The sequence below is a fragment of the Oratosquilla oratoria genome, unplaced genomic scaffold (genome assembly GCF_046742065.1).
Source record: "Oratosquilla oratoria isolate Oo_2021 unplaced genomic scaffold, ASM4674206v1 SCAFFOLD69, whole genome shotgun sequence".
In the NCBI taxonomy this organism is placed as follows: domain Eukaryota; kingdom Metazoa; phylum Arthropoda; class Malacostraca; order Stomatopoda; family Squillidae; genus Oratosquilla; species Oratosquilla oratoria.
Window position 1 is genome coordinate 105,001 of NW_027467733.1, and position 21,270 is coordinate 126,270.

A 21,270-nucleotide genomic window follows, 5' to 3' on the forward strand; every position below is an offset into this window, starting at 1 on the left:
CCACTCATGGGCCTCTTAAAAAATCGTTCCAAAATGTGACACAGGACGCAGAATCAATGTCCCCTCACAAGGAACGAAGAACACAAAAATACAAGACATATTTGGCAGAAGTTAAGAAGGAAGAGCTCGGGAGAGAGCCTCAGACTAACTCTGCCCTTCAACGAAAGGCAAAAAGAAAAATGGCCCAAGCTGCCAGAAAGCCTCATCTTAACCAAAGCCAGCCCGTCCAGCACCGAGGTGGCCGCAATACTAAAACAAGGGGCTACAATAATTATCAAAAAAGTCAAGATTATCATCACCATTCACACCATCAAAACAATGCCCATCGCCAGTACCACCACCCAATCCACGATATCAGGAGGGAACAGGTATTCGACACGAGGCAAAGTGTGTACAGCGACAATCCGAACTGTTACTACTATTACTACTACAACGCCCCCCCAGGCGCTTGCGACAATCCCAACTATTACTACTATAACTACTACAACGCCCCCCCAGGCGCTTGCGAGGAGGGCCGAGGCGGCCGGCGCCGTCACCATCGCCGTCAAAACCAACGCGGCAGAACTTTTCGGAATTAAGAATTGAAAGAAATGGCCCAAGAACCGATGTCGGCACGATTCAGACAGAAAAATGATAAATTTCTCAACCATAACATGCACACGGTTTCTACTATATATGTGCCACCATAATAAAAGAAAAAATACATACACTTAGAATTTTGAAAAAGAATAGATAAATAAATAGAATGGTGAATCAAACAAAATAAAGTATATACATAAAAACAAGAAATAAGAATTATATAAACTAGAAAAAAATAAAAAATTGAAGTAAACAAATAGAAATATACATAGAACAATTATAAAAAATGTGTGTGTGTGTGTGTGTGTGTGTGTGTGTGTGTGTGTACCCGATTGCAAATAGACGAGAACATTCTATCACCATATGTTTCATTTTCCCAATGGTTTCTGCAAAGCATGTATATGTGTGCGTATGTATGCATGCACTTATACATTTATGAATGTATGTCTTTGTGTATATGGTGAATGGGTGTATTTTATATTCACATAAAACCATATATGCAGCTTCATTAATACAAAACAAAAAGGTAACGTTCTCTATCACTTCTTACATTAATAGAAAACGGCCAATCTACAGTAGTTTGATATAAGGACGATAACGAAATAAATAGTAAAATATAGTATCGTATTATCCTTGGCTGAGATAAGATACTATTTTTCTACACTAACTCGTCATACATTAAGTGTTATTCTTGCTCTATAATATGTCTTTGTTAAGCATTTGTCTTTGTTTTGCCTTTTAGCATGTCTTTGACTGCAGTTGCCAATAAAATGACGGAATGGTTAATGCACAAAAAACATACATATCATACATACCAAACTATTAGTAATCTTACAAGACTAATAAAGATATACATATACAATTGATAATAATAATAAAAAAAATAGCACGTAATCTTCAGTATCATAAACAGGGAAATTTCTATAATAGATTCACATGGACTGAGGAACAATAATGTTGAGCAAAAATATTGAATCAATAGTATCCCGTCTCAAAGTTTCATAATTCAAAATTGAATTTCCGGAGAGAGCCACTGTCTTTTGTAGAAATTCCCTCGTAGATAGATTACTGATCTCGTCAGCGATCTGGCTTTCGATACTGAGAACCTCCATCTCGCCGTTCACGAGGGACTCGTTTCGATGTATTTATCGACCAGTCCCTCTGGAGCCTGGCCTGAGGAACTCCTACTGCAACTTGACCTCGCAGAGAAGGACAGCGGTCGTTCTCAACTTCTCGCCGAATTTCGGTCGAAGTCCTCCCGTTGTAGGACCGAGTTCAGGATCCTAAGTGCTGAGGAAGACCTTCCCCGAGAGGTCTGTGAAGACGCCAAAGAGGGCTTAGAGATGTAGGACCTTTTCGACCCCATTCTTGGTAACCTAGCGAGTCTTGAAGGAACTTGTTCCTAAATTCGATATAGTATTACTCCCACTGTCGTCCAAAACTGGGTTTTCGAGCTTCGATCTGAAACTCATCAATGTGTGACGTCACTCACACTGCCTAGACCTTGTGTCACCCAAAGAGTGAGTCAAATAAGATACAGTAGTTTGTAATAAGTCAAAACAGAATGGGTTGATATTTCCATCAGGTGAAAGGGGTTAATTAAAATAATGTTCAACCTATTTCAATTCAGCAGCGTAATCGAAATAATGTCACACACACGACATTCATGTGTGTCTTTTTTATTAGACAGCATGTCATAGATTACGTGTGTTGTTAAACTGTATTTGAACGCAGTATCATACTAGAGTTAACTGTGGTGTTCTTTACAAATGTAAAGGACACCACAGCTTCCCTGACAGCTTACCCAGTGATTAACCTCTTTTTGTGGTAGCTATGATAAATATGTGGTGACGAAATATGTTGATAGTGATATACATGCATAAAAAATAAAATATCTGAACATATCAATGCATATGGTTAATTTGGTCACAATTTAAAATGTATTTTTCCAATTGCATTATGGTGTTGTTTCGTGAACTATCATTGCTTTATCGCGTCCATGATGAACTATGAAAACACATCGTTTGTTTATCAACATCGGAATACGAAAGCGCGGAGACTACACGAGAGTAATATTTAAGATTAATATTTGTATTTCACATAAGTGTGTATGTATTCTTATTACAGTACGGTGAATGTTTTAGGTACTCGATGATATTTTCGTGACAAATATACGATGTTATATTAATATATTTTAATTTTTGCTTCCAAGTTGTGGATTGACTCGGTACCCTTATCTTATTATAATTATTATTATTATAATTATAGAGTCGGATTATAATTTTTCTTCCTTAGTATGTTTGTTAGGAAAAATATTTGTGTATGCCACTGAATACTTAGATCACATTTCTGTTAAGCAATATTAAGTAGGTAATTTGTAATAACTTCTACCTAAAAATAGGGATAGAGATATTATTTAATTATTAGTCATGCTTATGAATACTAATACTTACTTCATACTTGGTTTACTTGGAGATGTTCTGAGGTCTATCCTCACACCTTTAGTGGTTTACCGCTGCTGCCAGTCCTGCTGTCCCTCCTCTCACACGGTCTCACTAATTGCCGAACAAACCGAACAAAACCGAGAAAAGCCGAACAAAACAACAAAACCCAAACAAGGACGGGTTTTGCTCAAATGCACACTTCTATATATATATGGTTGCATTATTTGAACTATTTTCTTTAAAATGTGTGATTTCCATGTAATATGATCAAAGAGAACTTACGTTTTTATCCTCTGCAATTTTACCGACCCCAGCTACGACTCGTCCAGCCCGCCGTCTATGATCACTGGTGATATGGATCAAACTACACTCTTTTAAGTTTCTTACTGTTTAAATAATTCAAATAATTCAACTATATGCAGTCTGTTACACTCTTAACACAACCGTAAAGTGTAGTTTGATCCATACCACCAGTAATCATAGACGGCGGGCTGGACGAGTCGTAGCTGGGGGTCGGTAAAATTGCAGAGGATAAAAACGTAAGTTCTCTTTGATCATATTACATGGAAATCACACATCTTAAAGAAAATAGTTCAAATAATGCAACCATACATATATAGAAGTGTGCATTTGAGCAAAACCCGTCCTTGTTTGGGTTTTGTTGTTTTGTTCAGCTTTTCTCGGTTTTGTTCGGTTTGTTCGGCAATTAGTGAGACCCTCCTCACAAGGGCCAGTTGGTCAGTTATTGTGTTGGAAAACAACCTACTGATGGCATTGGGGGCTTGTCTGGCACCTTCCATAAAAATCTGTCCAACACATGCTTGAAGCTGTCTGCCAGGCTGTTGGATCTCTCTCACTTGTTTTGGAAGAGTGTTGAAAATTTTTGGACCCTCGTGACCTAGGCTGGATGCCAGTAATGTCTTAACCCTCTCTGGGGCTCTTGGTGGGAGCGTTTGTCTCTCACACCTGCATCCGTGCCTTATACTGTGATATGGCTTGATTGTTGAGGGTGTGGGGTCAGAAACAAGGCCCTCCAGGATTTTCCATGTATGGATGACCCTATACCTTTCTCTGCTACTTTGTTGGGAGTAGAATCCCAGTGCTTCCAAGCGATCCCAATAATTGAGATCCTTCATCCCTCTAATAAACCTGGTGTAATTTCTTTGGACAGCCTCAAGCCTATGGACATCTCTTTGTTTATGTGGTGACCAGAGTTAGCTACAGTAGTCCAGGATAGGTCAAATTAGTACCTTCCAAAGGGTTACCATTACCTCTGCCTCTCTTGAGGAGAAAGTCCGTAATACCCAGCTGGCCATTCCCCATACTCCTTTCACGGTCTGCGTGATGTGGGGCTAGAAAGTGGCGCCATCACCTAGATATATACCCGGACATTTTACATGGGCTTTGGGTGTGATTTTCATTCCTCTCTGTGTACAGTTTGGTGTTATCTTTAATATATTGGTTGGTGCCATATCTCATGACCTCAAACTTCTCTTCATTGAACTGCATATTGCAATCGTTAGCCCAAGCGCAGACCATATTGAGGTTGTCTTATAGATGGTGTACATCTTCACTTTTCAGCACTGCATGACTAACGTGGGTATCATTGGCAAAAGACAGGAGGGTTGAGTCCACTCTCCTATTTATGTCATTCATATAAATTAAGAGTAGGAGGGGGGCCAAGGACAGAGCCTTGTGGTACTTCACTTACTACGGTACTTTGGTTTCGCTGGACTTCAGGCCATCAACTGCGACTGTTTGGGTACGGTCTGTCAGGAAGTTGTGAAGCCATATTCCTAGCTTCCCTGAGATTCCTAGGTACCTTGCTTTGTGGTGTAGGACTCCATGGTCTACCTTGTCGAAGGCTTTGGCAAAGTCTAGAAATACTACATCAACATTCTTCCCCTCTAACAGGTTCCTTAGCAGCCAGCCGTAGTGTGTCATTAGGTTTGAGAGGCAGGATCGACCTTTTCTAAAACCATGCTGGTTCTCTTATATAAGGTTATTCTTTTCGAGGTATTCAAACAGTTTATTCCTTATGCATTTCTCAATTACTTTGATGATGTGGGACGTGAGGGCAACTGGTTGATAATTCTTTGGCAAAGCCTGTCTCCTCCTTTATATATTGGGCTTATTATGGCTTGCTTCAGTAACACCGGGATCTTACCTTTGTCCAGGGAAGATTGCCACAACATATGGATTGGGACAGCTAAGACCTTGCTGCATTTTAGGAGTAGGATCGCCAGAATGCCATCTGGTCTAGCGGCCAGATTTATCCTTTGCTCCTTTATTGCCTTTATGATGTCATTTACTGTGACTTGAAGGTCGGTGAGTTGGTTTTGATTGGTTGTCGTTGTCTCTTTATTGAAAAATGTTGCGGGGTCATGGATTATTGGTTGCTTCTTTGGTATGCTAAACACACTGTTGTACTGGTGTGCCAGCATCTGCCAGGTTTCTTGTAGGTTGTCTGTTGTGGTTCCTTGGTCAGTTACAAGGAGTCCAATCTGCGATTTGGTCTTCAAGAATTTTTTACAGTAACTGTAGAAGAATATGGGATTGTGCTTTATATTTTCTATAGCTTGGTTCTCCTCAGTTCTCCTCTGGTCCTTGTGGTAGTGCTTGATTTTTTGTTCAATATCTGCTATTTTTGTAATGATTGAGAGCTTTTGGGTGTCATTGCTACTTTTTCTTAGTTTATTGTTGAGGTAGGTACTTTTTCTCATAAGGATTTTTCTGTCATGTGGGATGGTGTATCTTTGATCTTTTCTCTTATTTTTTCATGGCACATAGGTAGTACACATCTCCAGCAGTGTCCTCATCAGTATGTTTAATTTGGTGTTGGGATTGGGTTCCTGTAGTACCAGGTTCCAGTCTATTTCCCTAAGCTCCTGCTGCATCTGTACCCAGTGTACCTTTTCACTGAAGAAGTTGAAGCTGGCAAAGGGAGTCATGTCTGTTGGAGTCGTGTGTTCCTGAGGAGTCCTACTTTTCCTGTATGTTGTGTTAACTAGAATTATGTTGTTGTCTTAGAAGATTGTTTTCTCCATCTTGTAGTTGCTAACTGAATCATCTTTATTGATGAAGTAGAGGTCAAGAATGTTGCTCTGTCTTGTTGGCTTCATTATTTGTTGGTTAAGAAACAGTTTGTCAGCAGTCTATAGAAGGAGTTTGGCTTGGGCTTGGTCTTCTAGAGTGCCCCCACAGGTTCTGCCATCTGGCCAACATATAAAGGGGAAGTTGAAATCACCACACATTATAATATCTGTCATGGCGAATGGAATAGACTCCAATACTTCATTTAATCTATTTGTTGCATTTGTGAAGCTTGCTAGGGGTGGGCAGTAACAATTTATTATGATTAGGTTTGTTTGTGTTATTTGTAGGATGATGAGTTCTATTACCCCATTTGAGTGGGATAACAGAGTCTTGGTATGTGCAGCTAGATCATTTCTGACAGATTATTGCACCATCATGGCTTCTTTTTTCTCTATCAGTTCTAAATGGGGTGTAGTTGGTTATTTCTATCTCAGAGTCTTCACATCATTTACCAGGTGAGTCTCTGTTAGGGCAATGAACATGGAGTCCTCTTCTAATGTTAGTTCTCTAAGAAAGAAAACTTTACTTTTGTTGCTTTTAGGATAGAGGCCCTGTATGGTGCCCATTAGGATAGTCTCTAGTTGGTTTGGACGACGGATGCCCAAGGGAACATCGGCTGAGCCTTGCATAAGAGTGGACAGTATCATGCCCTGTGACTCTGCAGCTTTGGTTAGTGTTTGCATTGTGGTCTGTAGCCCTTTCGCTATTTCTAAAAAAGGAGAGTTTATGTTTGTTAGAGAGTCTGGGACTGCCCCCTGGTGCTGGCCTGCATCTGATGTTTTCTGGTTCGCTTCTCAAGTCACCAGCTCTTTTGTTGTTGGTGTTTGAGTTTGCCACCTGAGTTTTAGCTTCATTGGGCCTCCATGTTCCTTTAACATACAGGTATTTACAGGACTCAACACGGCATATGTTGTGCCTTATGGAGTTTCTGCACATCAGTGGGCAGAACTGTGGGCATTTTCTCCCTAGTTTGCAACCACGGTCATCTCGTGTGCCATGCATCAGTAGCTGGCGGCATGGTTTTGGATGTCTGAAGTTGCATTCTCTACCTAGATTTCCATACTTACATTGCCCCTTCTTATAGTACCGACAAATAGGGGTTTCTTGGCAATTCTTGGGTTCAAGTAAGGGTGGAGAGATGGCAGGTTTAGCTTTAGTATCCTGGCCATTAGGCCCATCCCTGTTTTGAGGAGGTTTGTCTAGGCCTAAACCGTCAGGTAGGCTTGCCTGGGTGGTGGCGGTGGCCTGCTTCTCTGCGGAATTGTGAACCTTAGCCTTAGGAGTTGCCTCAGTGGGGTGAGATTCTTTTATTGTTTTAGTGTGGTCAGAGCTTGGACTGTCAATTTCCCCCCGCTTTACTAGCAACTGCCCCTGTATCTAAGGTAGAACTGGAGTTGCTGTTTACTCCAGCTTGTCCCTTCTCTGTTATCTATTTTTGATAGATCATAGTGTGATTATTTAGATTAAAGGATAAAAGAGACACCTATACAGTTTTGTATAGTAATCAGTTTCACATTTTTCCTGTTTTTACTTTTAAGAGTTCTTTTGGTATTATTTTAGTTGTGCACACCTACATGATATAGCAGTAGAAAATTAAATATTGATTTTGTAAATTATAATACATGAACATAATACAGGTAGTCGTCGACTTACGACCGAGTTCGGTTCCGACAGACAGGTCGTAAGTCGATCTGGACGCAAGTCGGATTTTATATATTACAGTATATATTACCCTTTATATATTATTTTTGTTACTGTATATATGTTTTGTATATTATATTTAACATACTGAAATAATCTTAGCATCTTTGAACTATGTTGTATAGTATTTTTAACCTTTTTATGATTTTATATGATTTTCTTTGGGAAACGTAGCTTAGGCCTAAGCATACTGAATAAAAACCTATCATCTTTGACCTATGATATTAGATACTGTATTTTTCAACATTATTATTTTACCACCAGACTTTCTTTATGAAACGTATGCATACTGAATAAAATCGTATTATCTTTGAGCTACGTTCTTTAATATTCATTAACTTTTTATAATTTTTGTTAGGAAACGCAGCCTAGGCCTACGCATACTGAATAAAGTCCTGTCATCTTTGACCTACAAATACTTTTTTGTTTGTTAAATTAAAATCATTGCAAGGCACAATTAGGAAAATTTCTATTTCAAAACACATTCTTTTCGTTTACGTGCTATACCGAAAATATCGACAATAGAGCATAAACAAAGTTTACTGTTACATTTTATTAATCGCAAAACATAAAAATACAAAATGCTGTACAGAACATATTGTTATCGACAACAGACTAAGCATAAAAAAGTTTTACTGTTACATTTTATTAATTGCAAAACATATAAAAATACAAAATGTAAGATAAAATTTTATTTCAAAACACATTCTTTTCGTTTACGGACTGTACCGAACATATTGTTATCGACAACAAACTAGCCTAGGCATAAAAAAAGTTTTACTGTTACATTTTATTAATTGCAGAATATATAAAAATACAAAATGCAATGCAAAATTAGGAAACATTTTACTTCAAACAAACAAAATAAAAGAATATTTAGCTGGCTGAAATGCTGACGCTGCCGGCAGCCTGCCAAAATTGTCGTACTTGCGTCTCGTGGCGTGCAAAGTAATTGTACTGCACTGCCAGGCATAACATTGCAATTCTATTACTCTATTAAATGTTAAATATTATTGCACTATCTCGTGGTCGATCAGTCGTAAGTCGCATAGGTCGTAAGTCTACGACTACCTGTATGTGATTTTCTCGGCGGAAATAAAAAAACAAAAAACCTTGCTACAAGCAAATTTACTAACAAATGAAGCCACTAGGATATGGTATGGACGCCATGCCAGTCCAGTCACTGTCAGACGATGGCTTTCACGTTGTGGACCGGGTGTTCACCAACTCCAGGTGATGTTAAAAGCACTGTTACAAAGACAATAGGGCTTCCTTGGACTTTGTGAGAGAACACGGGGTTCTGCCATCATCTGTTAATTGCCCGAGGTACAATAACAATCAGGCCGTCAGCATCTGTGATGACGACGATGACCCGAGTGATTTTTAGAATTTGAGGTACTGAATTACTAAGCATCAGTTAGGTTAAGTAGGTTAATCATCCCCTCATGCAAAAAAAGAGAAGATGGAGAGAAATCCCATTGGGCAGCATCAAAATATCATTCATACATAACCACTCTCTAGCCTCCCATCCCCCACACCTTTCCTTTCATCACAATATTATCTATACACAGCCATTCTTCACTCACCCCTATCTCCCTTCACTCAACAGATATTCCCTTCTTGCACAATGCCCCTTTCACCCCATCCATTCATCTCATTCTTGGTCATCCCCTGAAGTTCACTCCCTCCACCTCTGCCTTCTACATCTCTTTTACTAATCCTCCTTCCTTCATTCTTTCCATGTGTCCAGACCATCCCAATACTTTTTCACTAACATCTTCGATATGATGACACCTACGTAGGTGTCATGAGGCACAAGTGGGTATATGAGGATGGATGCCAGTGTCGGCATCGTAATTATGTTTATTTTGTAGTTGTAGCTGAGTAGGCTAACCCCCAAATTCTGTGAACTGGTTTGATCATGTTTTCTGTGTTTATTATTACTTGGAGTGAAAGAGAATGAGTAATACATGCAAGAATTTAACATGTATTGAAAAGGTTAACCCTATCTTCCATCTCTTTTTCCACCCCAGCTCTCCTCCTTACCTCCTCATTTCTCACTATCCAACCTAAAGGTTGGATAGTGAGAAATGAGGAAACCCCTACCATACTTCTCAGACATTTCATCTCAAACACATTTAAACTTTCCTCTGCCTCTCTTAAATTTCATGTCTCTACCCCATACAGTACCTTTGGAAATAAGCGTACATGCTTTTTGTGTTATCCTCAGCAATTTGCAATTATTATTTCGAACTATGTGTTCTTGTCATTTTCTGCACTTCATGTATATTGATCCTTTGCCAAATAAAGTCTATCTGTCTATCTATCTGTCTCTCTATCACTCCTTCATATAGTCTCCTCTGCATCCATTCCCAAATCCCTATTTCCCATGACACTTTTTAATCCCCCAAGGCATTTACTTGTTTCTCTCAGTATACAATTTACTTCTACCTCTACTCCTCCCTTTCTTGTCACAACCAACCTCAAATACCCAAAGCTATCCACCTCTTCCCGATCTCTCCTTTAAGAATTATTTCCAACTCTCTGCCATCTTCTCCCCTTGTACTTCTAATCACCTTTTATCCATATTTACCTTCAACTTTCTCCTTTGAAGTAAGATTTCCTCCATTGAAGAAATTAAGTATTACTCAGAATGAAATAAGGAATCAACTATTAAAGCTTGACGTTAACAAGTCACATGGCCCGGACGGAATTGCAAACTGGATACAGTGAATCCTCCTTATACGGTAATTCTTTATCCAATAAATTCAGTTACAGTATTTGGTAATTGCTACCCTCGATTCTATTTACGGTAAGAAAAATTCACAGATACGGTATCTGCTCGTGTTTTGAAGAGGAAAGAGCAGGGAGAAGGTACATCTGCCATATCCTATTATTACATGTTATAAGGGGTTCAGTATACGGTAATTTCAATTTGCAGTAAGGTTTTCTGGAACGCATATGTACCATATAACAAGAACTTACTGTACTGAAGGAATGTATAGACAAACTAACAGGAAAAATATACAAAATAATTGAATGCTCACTCAAAGAAGGAAAACTACCAGGAGACTGGAAAAATCCCTTCAGGTTGCATCAAAATATCATTCAAATATACTCCCCCCCCATCCCCCACCCACTCCTTTCCATGCATCACAGCATCATCCATACACAACCATTCTCCACTCACCCCTAACTTCTGTCTTCTCCCTTCCTCAATAGACATTTCCCACTTTCCCAAATGCCCCTTTTACCCCATCCATACCCCTGTCTGGCATATTGGTTACATGTTATTGTAGGGCTAAAAGTAGCTCAGTAGCATGCAGCTGATACTTTAGGGTCTATATAGGCCACCCCTACAGACCAGAACCACACATCATTTTGTCTGTGGTAAAGGAAATCTCTGTTCATAGAGAAATGAGGATATTTCATTATACTGCAACTGTCTGTCTGTTATGCTGTCCCCCAACTCTTATTACTGTCCTGTACCACTTCTTTGAATGTTTTTTTTTTTTTTTTTTTTTTTTTTTTCCCAAACCTTCGGGGGGGGGGGGGGGGGGTCGAATAGTGCCACTGAGTGTTCCCACTTGAGTCAGGATGGGGATAGGACTAGACATCCTACTCTCTGTAGCTTCAAAGGGGAAGTTGAGCTAAGAAAACCTGGTAGTTGGCATCCAACCCAGCCTCCATGGGGTGGAACCATACTAGGCGAGTAGATGGCACAGCCCGTGTTTCTGTCTGGTTGCAGCGACCCGTCTGTCCATATTGTATGGAGAGCCGGGAGGGAAGAGGTCACTTTGGCGATGGTTTCTAGAGCTACTTGTTTCTGTAGTAGGGGCAGGTCACTCTTGCAGGTTGGTGTATAGGTGACAGCGGGGAGCGGAACCCTCCAGGGGGAGCAGATTATGACCAATTTCCTGTCTAGGAATGTGAAATCCTATACTCTGAAGGTCTGTGCTTATGATAGGCACAGACTATAATAAATGAAATAGAAGACAGTCCAAACTGTTCTCAGAGTTTCATTACAACATATGTATCTATAAGTATACCAAGGGCTTTTTCCCCTATACAAGAGAGGTAGCCAAAGTCTAAAGGCATAATTCTACCCCTACCCATTTCATCCCTACCTGTTCCACTCCCATTCACCACCCCTCCCTCCCTCTCATCTTGGCTCTCCCTGGATGATGGGTCATCCCTGCAGCTTGCTCATCACCCTGGGTCATATATAGAAATATGTATATATAAATTATATATATTCATGATTTATTCTATGATTATATATATATATATGTGTATGTATATATATATATAGAAGAGTTATTCAGTGTCATTGTTTCTTTCAGATTGATGAAAACAGTTCAGCTTATACAGAAAATGTTGTCTATCCCATGCATGGCCACAGAACTACGCCTTGACATCACATTGCAGTGTGGACAGAGTTTCAGGTATTAACTCATTATTTGTAGAAAACAGAAGGTGAAGAGTTTATGTATACAGTAAATCCCCAGTATTCATGAGGGATAGGTTCCAAGACCCTTTGCCAATACCAAAAAATTACAGAGAATAGACGTGCCCATTAAAATGCCTTAGGATACCCTTTTTAATAGTACAAAACTTTTTTAACACATATATTATTTTATGATATAAGTAATTGTTGATACCTCATTTTTAAACATTTATTTTTTAAATATAATAATGGATTTTAACAACATTATAGTAAGAAAGACCTGTACTCACCAGTAATGAAAGATTGATTAAATCTTGTGCCCCAATCATCTGCTTTCAAATCACCAGCCAATAGCATGGCCAGAAACATTGATGCTGGAGATGCTGGCATCCCATGCCACATTTTTATTTTTATCTAAATTTAGCATTAGCTTATATACTGTATATTTCTCTTTTGTTTGTTTTTAATTAATAAAGGTATTTAAAGATTAGATAACAAAAAAATTTAAGCTTTAAATTAGGAAAATGTGTTTTTTAAGGTTTCAAGTACTCAGTGACCATTCTAGGACTATGAAAGTGGGAGGGCCAGCTGAAAAACTGGGGGGGCCATGGCCCTCCCAGGCCCCCCTCCCCCTAGAATCACCACTGAGTGTGATGCCATTATGCAGTCGGTACTGCAGTAGTATTTACCAAGGTGTATATATATATATATATGTATCTAAACAGAAATGTAGTAGCACATTTGTAAATTACACACAGGAACCCACAGTCGGAGAAAGAATAAACTTCGAATAAAGAAAAATCCTATATTTCGGCTATCGACACCTGACATTATCTCACGCGCAGCAGTAGCCAAGTTGATGCGGACACTACATCCTCCCCTCTCCTCACCTCCTCCCTCCTCCGCCACCCCAGTTTGCCCCGCACCTGAGTGAGGTCAACTGTCCACATCTCTTCTTACTGTAGTTTATAAGTCCCCTCTGTTCTCTATCTTATGTACTTTCCTGAAGAGGGCTACAGTTGATAGCCGAAATATAGGATTTTTCTTTATTCGAAGTTTATTCTTTCTCCGACTGTGGGTTCCTGTGTGTAATATATATGTATATATATATATATATATATATATAAATATATATATATGTATATATATATATATATATGTATATATATATATATATATATATATCTAAAAATAGGATATGCAAAAAAACGGGGGGGGGGGTCCAACCTGGGGGCCAGCTGAAAAACTGGGGGGGGGGGGCATGGCCCTCCCAGGGCCCCCTTTAGAATCGCCACTGCAAGTACTAGCTCCAAGATGTATAGCCCTCATGGATAGTGGGAAAATTGTGAATACGCATTAGTTAGGTCCTAAGAGAAAAGTCATGGATAAGTGGGGCCACAAATGGCAAGTTGCAGATAGGCAGAGATACACTGTATGCTCCAAGCAGTCTGTTCAAGGAGTAGCATACAGTGTGATTTACTACTAGCCATTCTACCAAATCCTTTTTATTTCCTGTGTATATGCTATTTACTGTTAAGGACAGTCATGAGTTTTTATGAGAGTAGTAGAGCCTGTGTTAGAATTAGAAATGGAGAGAGCTAGTGGTTTGTGGTAAAAGTGGGACTGTGCGAGGGATGTGTCATGTTGCCATGGCTGTTCAGTATGGATGGGGTGGTGCAGGAGGTAAATGCAAGGGTAATGGGCAGGACATTGGAAATGGTTAAAGAAAATAGAGAAAAGTGGGAGGTAAGCCAGTTGTTGTTTGATGATGACACTGAGCTTGTGGCAGGATCCAACGGAGAATTAAGAGAGTTAATGATGGAGTTTGGTAAGGTGTAGCCTACAAGAGGAGAAAGTTGAAAATAAATTTGGGTAAGAGTAAGGTGATGAAATGTACAAGGGGAGAGGATGACATCAATATGGAAGTGAGTCTTAAAGGAGAGAGGCTGGAGGAAGTGGAAGCTTTAGGTAGTTGGGGTCACATGTGGCAGTAAAGGGAGGAGTGAAGGAAGAGGTAGATTGAGAGAAGCAAGTGCCATGGGAAATTAAAAAGTGTAATGAGAAATATACATTTGGGAATGGATGCTAAGAAGGGTGTGTTAAGAATGGATGCTAAGAAGATATGAAAGGATGATTGTGCCAACAGCACTGTATGGGGCAGAGACATGGAACATAAGAGAGGAAGAGGTTAAGTGTGTTTGAGATGAAATGTCTGAGAAGTATAGAAGGAGTTACAAGGTTAGAGTGAGAAATGAGGAGGTGTGGAGGAGAGCGGGGATGGAAAAGGAGATGGGAGATAAGGTTGATAAAGGAGTATTTGGATGGTTTGGACACATGGAAAGAATGAGTGAAGAAAGATTAGTAAAAGAAGTGTGGAGGGAGCGAACTTGAGGGGACAACCAAAGATAAGATGGATGGATAGGGTGAAAAGGGCATCAAGGAAGAGGGGGATGTCTGTTGAGGAAGGAAAGAAGGCAGAAAATAAGGGTGAGTGGAGAATGGTTGTGTGGGGATGATACTGTGATGCATGAAAGGAAGTGGATGGAGGATAAAGGTGATAGGGAGTGGTTATGTGTAAATGATATTTTGATGCAGTCAGAAGCGACTTTTCCCTGCCTTCTCTTTTTCTGCATGAGTGGACGGAGAGGGGAAGGTCACCAATTAAATGAAGTGGCCTTGCTGTGGATGTGCTGTATCTTGCTGCATTGCTTCTGACCCATGGCAGTGGGCAAGATGCAGGGATGACCATCCATGGGGAGCCAAGATGGGAGAGGTGGAGAATGGGAGGGAAATGCGTGAGGATAAAATAGGTGGGAGTGGAATTATGCCTTCTGATTTTGGCTACCTCCCTGGTAAAGGGAGAAAAAGCCCTTGGTTTTATGTATGTATATAGTAAAGGAAGTAGTATAGTACAGTGAGTATAATTTTTTAGAATTATAACAATGATTACCCACCCCATCTCACCTGTGACACCTTGGCATGACAATGTAGGGGAAAAGTACTGCCATGTGTCATAGAATTTATTCAAAATATTGTTATAATCCCAAAAAGTTATACTTTTTGTACTATACAACTTCCTTTACTATATCTTACCTTACCAAGGTGCCATGTCTTTGACGTCAGTGACCATGGAACTCTATCTTTTCCAATCTTGAACCAATATCATTAGGTCTTTAACTTTCATTCCCTCTCCAATGTCATTATATACAGAATATAAAGAAAAAATAAACAATTTCACATAGCACATAGATGGGAAGTAAGAGAGGAAGTCATCTGTTAAAATTGATTTAGCAGACTATCTATCTATATACTAAGGGCTTTTTCCTTCTTATAAGGGAGGTAGCCAAATCAAAGGCATGTACCCACTCCCACCTATTCCACTCCCACCACCCTTTCCTCCCTCTCATCTTAACTGCTCATGGATGATGGGTCATCCCTGTCTCCTGCCCATTGCCTTGGGTCAGAAGTAATGTAGCAAGACACAGTACATCCACAGCAAGGCTGCTTCACTTAATCAGCAACCCCTCCCTCTCAGTTCCCTCATGCAGAAAAAGAGAAGATGGGGAGAAATCCCTTTGGGCTGTGTCAAAATATCATTCACATGTAATCACCCCTTCCTTGCATAACAGTATCATCAATACTCAGCCCCTCCCCACTCATCCCTATCTCCTACCTTCTCCCATCCTTGCTCAACAAACATTCCCCTCTTGCTCAATGCCCCCCTTCACCCCATCCTTCCATCTCATCCTAGGTCATTCCCTCAAATTCACTCTCTCAACCTCTGCCTTACACACCACTTTTACTCATCTTTCTTCACTCATTTTTTCCATGTGGTCCAATCCATCCCATTACTCTAGGCATTCTGCTCTTTGTAGCCCTAAAAGGTAAATTCCTACAAGAAGTCAAGATTTAGCAGAATGTCCAGTAGCAAATCACAACATATGACACACCCTGAACAAACACCTTGGAGCTCACAGACTTTAGGAGGTACTTAGTTGTGAATGAAGATGTCACTTTTGCCTTATGTGATTATATTGTCAGGGTGATGAACTATTTAATTTAAACCTGAGACCATGTCTATGAGAGTAAGATTGCAACCACTTTGTCACAGCAGCACTATGTATATGAATGCATAGAATTTGTAATAGTTAGCACATAGCATGTAGAGGTTTTTCAAGGTGTCCTTGTGTTTTGCTTGATACATTCCTGTATCTGATGAAAGAAATACATAGGATTAAGGGGACCGATTGAGTTGTAGAGTTTTTTATTATGCTTGTTATGTTACTCCATCAAGTGTCTTGTAAACTTCCTTTAGAAAACAGTATAGTTTGATATGAGATGTTGAATGACTGATTTTAATGTATACATCATTTACATCATAGTATTTGAAGAGCCACAAGTGTTTTTAAGTTATTATTGTAGTGTTGTTCCCGTTGGGATAACACCAGGTGCTCATGAACTTTTTCCCGAGAGAGGGTATTGTTTGTTTAGACAGATGTTCATATGATATTTTTTCACCTTTATTTGTCTGTTGTTTCATCCACAAGGAGCTAAGAGATTTTAAAAGGGAAAGAAATGAGTGTTGGGTGTAAGATTGGTGGAGGATAGATGCATGCCTTGGCTGGCTACCCTCCTTATAAAGGGGAAGAAGCCATTTGATATGTAATTAGATAGATACATAACTTTCATGGTATGACAGATGGAAGGAGGTCCAACCTGGATTTTGGAGAGGAGTCATTGGCCATCGTGTATGGACCCTAACGCAGGATGACACTAACGTGTTGTACCAAGTACACGAACCACAACTCTCAACGACCAAAAAGAGTACCAAGATGGAACAAGATGAGCAGCATCAAAAGAGTAAGATAGTAAACAAGAGGCAAATGTAGGGTAGAAATATCATAATGGTAATATTCAGATGAGAGAATTGGTTAAAAGAAGAAGTATTACAATTAGACTGAAGGTACATAATCTTTTACAGATGGTATGGTAATGAATGACAGGACGGCAAGTTTAAAAATGGATGATGTAAGACACCTTAGAACAGTCAAACAGGAAGGTCCACTCTCGAATGAAGAGTATACAGCTATACTGAATGACTATTTCCAAATGCATATTCCACTGGAAGAGAGATACCACGATTGGTCCAAGGTGGACCACAACTTTTCCATCGTCAGCCCACAGTTTCCAGGTGTGCGAATGCTGAAACAAGATCCAGTGGAGAATGTGTTCTCCTTCATCTGTTCTTCAAACAACAACATTGTCAGGTTTATAATTTCAGTCCCAAGTTGGTTTTAAGAACAAGATCCTGGGGATCTCTAGTGTTTAGCATTATATTACCACAGGTTTTTATTTTGTATAAAGATTGATAAATGTGTTGATCCTCTCCCACTCTATTTAGTTTTATTCTGAGTGAGGTCATAGTGGCATAGATGTGGTAACTTTACAAAAATTATTCAATACTAGGCTCTTCATTAGCTTTAACTACAGTATTCCTGCCAGAATCAAAGACTTCATATGCCTCACTCCCCACACAAAAGATCTCGTAATAAAACCAGATAAGAAAGTGAACATATTGAGACCAGTTGCTAACACAAGATTTAGACAGTGAAAGAAACATGTCACATTGTACTTACATGAACTACACTTAACTGAGCATCCACAATTTGGTTCCCAACAACAAACTGCTCAGTCATTTGTTGCCTTGAGTTTTGCTGACTGGAAACCTGCAACCCTATGTTCTCAGAGTTGCAGATTTCAAGCAAAAAAAAAAAGAAATCACTGCCAGTAGATTGACCAGTTGCATATTTTTATTATCACTGCATGGTCTGTCTTAATAGAGAAACATAGCCTCTGGGTCACTGCCCACAGGTACCTTTCTCTCCTGGAGATCCTGAGAGGTCAGTATCTGATCTCCAGAACAGACCCTAGAACCATGAAAACAATAAAGATAAACTCAAACCGTAACTCAACTATTTATTTACCAAGACATGTTCTAAAGAAGAGAAATTATTCATTTTGTAGCTTATTCATAAACTTGAAATATCTTGTACTATGAGCACACACTTTCTGTCACAAGTTTGTACCTATTGTCTATTACAGTATTTAGAATGAAATTTTATAAGAAGGATGTCGGTATCATTTAAGCAAAATGTCATTCATTCTTGCAGGATAAGTCAGCTTGTCGAGAAGCTTTGTCGGTTATATGGGACACCGCTGATTGAGCTCGACAACTTTACATGGTATGCCTTTCCTTCTGTGACAGCTCTTTGTGGCGAGGGTGTAGAGCAGACTCTGCGAGAACAAGGCTTTGGATACAGGTGAGAGAGGGGGAGGGACAGTTGTGCATTCACTTTTTTGTGTAGAATTATCTCTTCTACTAAATAGAATTACTTATTACTTACCATTTCTTTCAACTCAGGCAGTGGGCATGGGGGCAGAGATGGCCCTTCACCCACAAGGAGCTAAAATAAATGAGAAAATGAGTGAGTGTTGGGATGGGTGAAAGTGGGTGCATGCTTTGGTTGACCAACCCTGTTATATAAGGGAAAGTCTTGTGGCATATGTACATATGTATGTGTGTATTGTGCCAGTTTGTGACATCCTTCTAAGGAGTGTTTCCCAACCTGGGGTGCTGAAATAGGTTATAGAAGGTGCTAGGAAGCGATGCACACATACACTTTCCTTTATCCTTCTAGTAATAAGATATTAGTGAAGGGGTGCTGGACTCCTTAGACCTGACTACAGGGGGTACCCTTAGGGTCGGAAAAAGTTGTGAAACACTGCTCTGAGGGGTCTATCACGGCCCCAATCCCCTAGCTTTGGTGATACATTTTGGTCACACTAATGACCAATGATGAGTACTTGCAAGTGGTATTCCTATAAGATGGATGTCTGAATCATCTCCCTGTTGCTAATCTTTAAAAGTCATCAGCATCCTAAGCACTTTATAGAGATGCATGTACTTCAGTCTCCAGTCTCAACCCAAGGTTTCTCACTTTCACTCTCAACTTCAGCTGAATTTTCTCCCGTTTTCACATCCCCATATGGGTTAATGGCTGTATAAGAACATAAGAATGGAGGAGACTGCAAGAGACCATAAGGCCTACACTAGGCAGTTTCATGTCCATTACCACCAGTCATCCCTATCCATAAAGTTATCGAACTTTCTCTTAAAAGAATAGTTTCAGCACTCACTACATGGTTACTAAGCATATTAAGCATATTTCATTCATTAACCACTCTTTTAGTAAAGCAATTCTTGCCCATTTCCTTCTTAAACCTAAATTTGTCCAATTTAGATCCATTACTACATGTCCTGCCCTGCTGTCTTAATGTGATAACTTTGTCTGCATCACCCTTGTTAAAGACCTTGACCCATTTGACTACCTTTATAAGATCACCCCACACTGTATAGATTTTATCCCCCTGTGGAGTATATAAGGTTTAACACCCCTGTGGATCAGAGTCATGCAGCAGTCTTTAAAAAATTATAGGCTAATTTCCCCTTAAAAAAGAATACTGATCACTTTTAACCCCTAGAATATGATGATGCCTATGTAGGCATCATAAGCCGCGAGTAGATATACAAGGATACCGGCATCGGCGTCCTGATTATATTTATTTTGTAGTTGTAGCTGACCCCTGTATTCTGTGAACAGGTTTGATTGCATTTTTTGTGATTATGTTTATTCAGGGAGAAAGAGAATGACTATAACAGCAGTAATTTTATATTTCATAACACATGCATTGTGATGCATCATTGTACATCAGGCAACCTAATGTGTGCACAAATATTTGACTCATATTGAAAATGTTAACTTTTACTATGTGCACGAAAATGGCAGTTGCTGACAAGTTAGGAGTTACTAGGCTGGATAGAGTGAGGAATGAGGATGTGAGGAGGAGAACAGGGTTGGAAAGAGAGTTGGGAGATAGAGTTGATGAAAGAGTATTAGAATGGTTTGGACACATAGAAAGAATGAGTGAAGAAAGATTAGTAAAAGAGGAGTGGAAGGCAGAAGTGGAAGGAGTTAACATGAGGGGGCAACCAAGGATGAGATGGGGTAAAGGGGGCATTTGGAAAGAGGGGAATATCTGTTGAGGAAGGATGGAAGAGGACAGAAGATAGGGGTGAATGGAGAATGATTGTGTATGGATGATACTGTGATGTATGAGTGGGGATGGAGGGTGAGGGAGTATGTGTGAAAAATAAATTTACGCAACCTAATGGGATTTCTCCCTGTCTTCTCCATTTCTGCATGAGAGGACAGAGAGGGGTGGTCATTGATTTAATGAAGCGGCCTTGCTGTGGACGTGCTGTGTCTTGCAACACTGCTTCTGACCCAGGGCAGTGGATAAGATGCAGGGATGACCCATCATCCAGGAGGAGCCAATATAAGAGGGAGGGAGGGGGGTGGATGGGAGTGGAGTATGTGGGGATGGAATGGGTGGGAGTGGATTTTATGTCTTTGTTTTTTGGCTACCTCCTTTGTAAGGGGGAAAGAGCCTATGGTATATGTATGTGTATCTCCAATCCCTGGCCCATTACCCCTCCATTTACCCCCCTCGCACCACCCCATCCATGTACAAATTGAACAGACAAGGCAATACAACACATCCCTGGTGAAGTCCCACCCCCTACCTCAAACCACTCACTCTCTCCACCTCCAATTTCAATACAGGCTCCACTACTCTCATAAAAAACCTCAACTGCTCTCAACAGCCCTCCTCCCATCCCACACATCTGTAACACCCCCCACAGCATCCACCCTGCCACAAGCCCTTTCTAAATCCACAAAGGCCCAAAAAACTTCCCTAACCCCTTCCAAAGCCTTTCCACGTATTTGCCCTACCACAAAAATCTGATCCACACAACCCCCACCGGTCCCAAACTCACACTGCTCCCCACCAATCACCCCTCTGTTCCTTTCCTAAACCTCTCAATCAAAACCTTCCCATGAGCCTTCCCAACTACACTCAACAAATTGATCCCTCTGAAAC

At 40.0% G+C, this 21,270-nt stretch overlaps 1 protein-coding gene across 2 annotated transcripts in view; it reads left to right on the plus strand.

Annotated features, from left to right (window-relative positions):
• Positions 1-2,589: 2,589 nt before the first annotated feature.
• Ogg1 (8-oxoguanine DNA glycosylase) overlaps positions 2,590-21,270 on the plus strand; it is a 39,284-nt gene continuing 20,603 nt past the window's right edge. Inside the window, exons 1-5 of one of the 2 annotated variants that reach the window (XM_076182564.1) lie at positions 2,590-2,683; positions 12,164-12,265; positions 16,967-17,127; positions 17,249-17,534; positions 18,438-18,587. In XM_076182564.1, the coding sequence (XP_076038679.1) occupies positions 12,168-12,265; positions 16,967-17,127; positions 17,249-17,534; positions 18,438-18,587 (695 nt within the window). In that variant the 5' untranslated portion in view covers positions 2,590-2,683; positions 12,164-12,167. Of the gene's footprint in view, positions 2,684-6,662; positions 6,789-12,163; positions 12,266-16,966; positions 17,128-17,248; positions 17,535-18,437; positions 18,588-21,270 lie in introns of those variants that run through there. The other variant, XM_076182565.1, reaches the window with a different exon arrangement.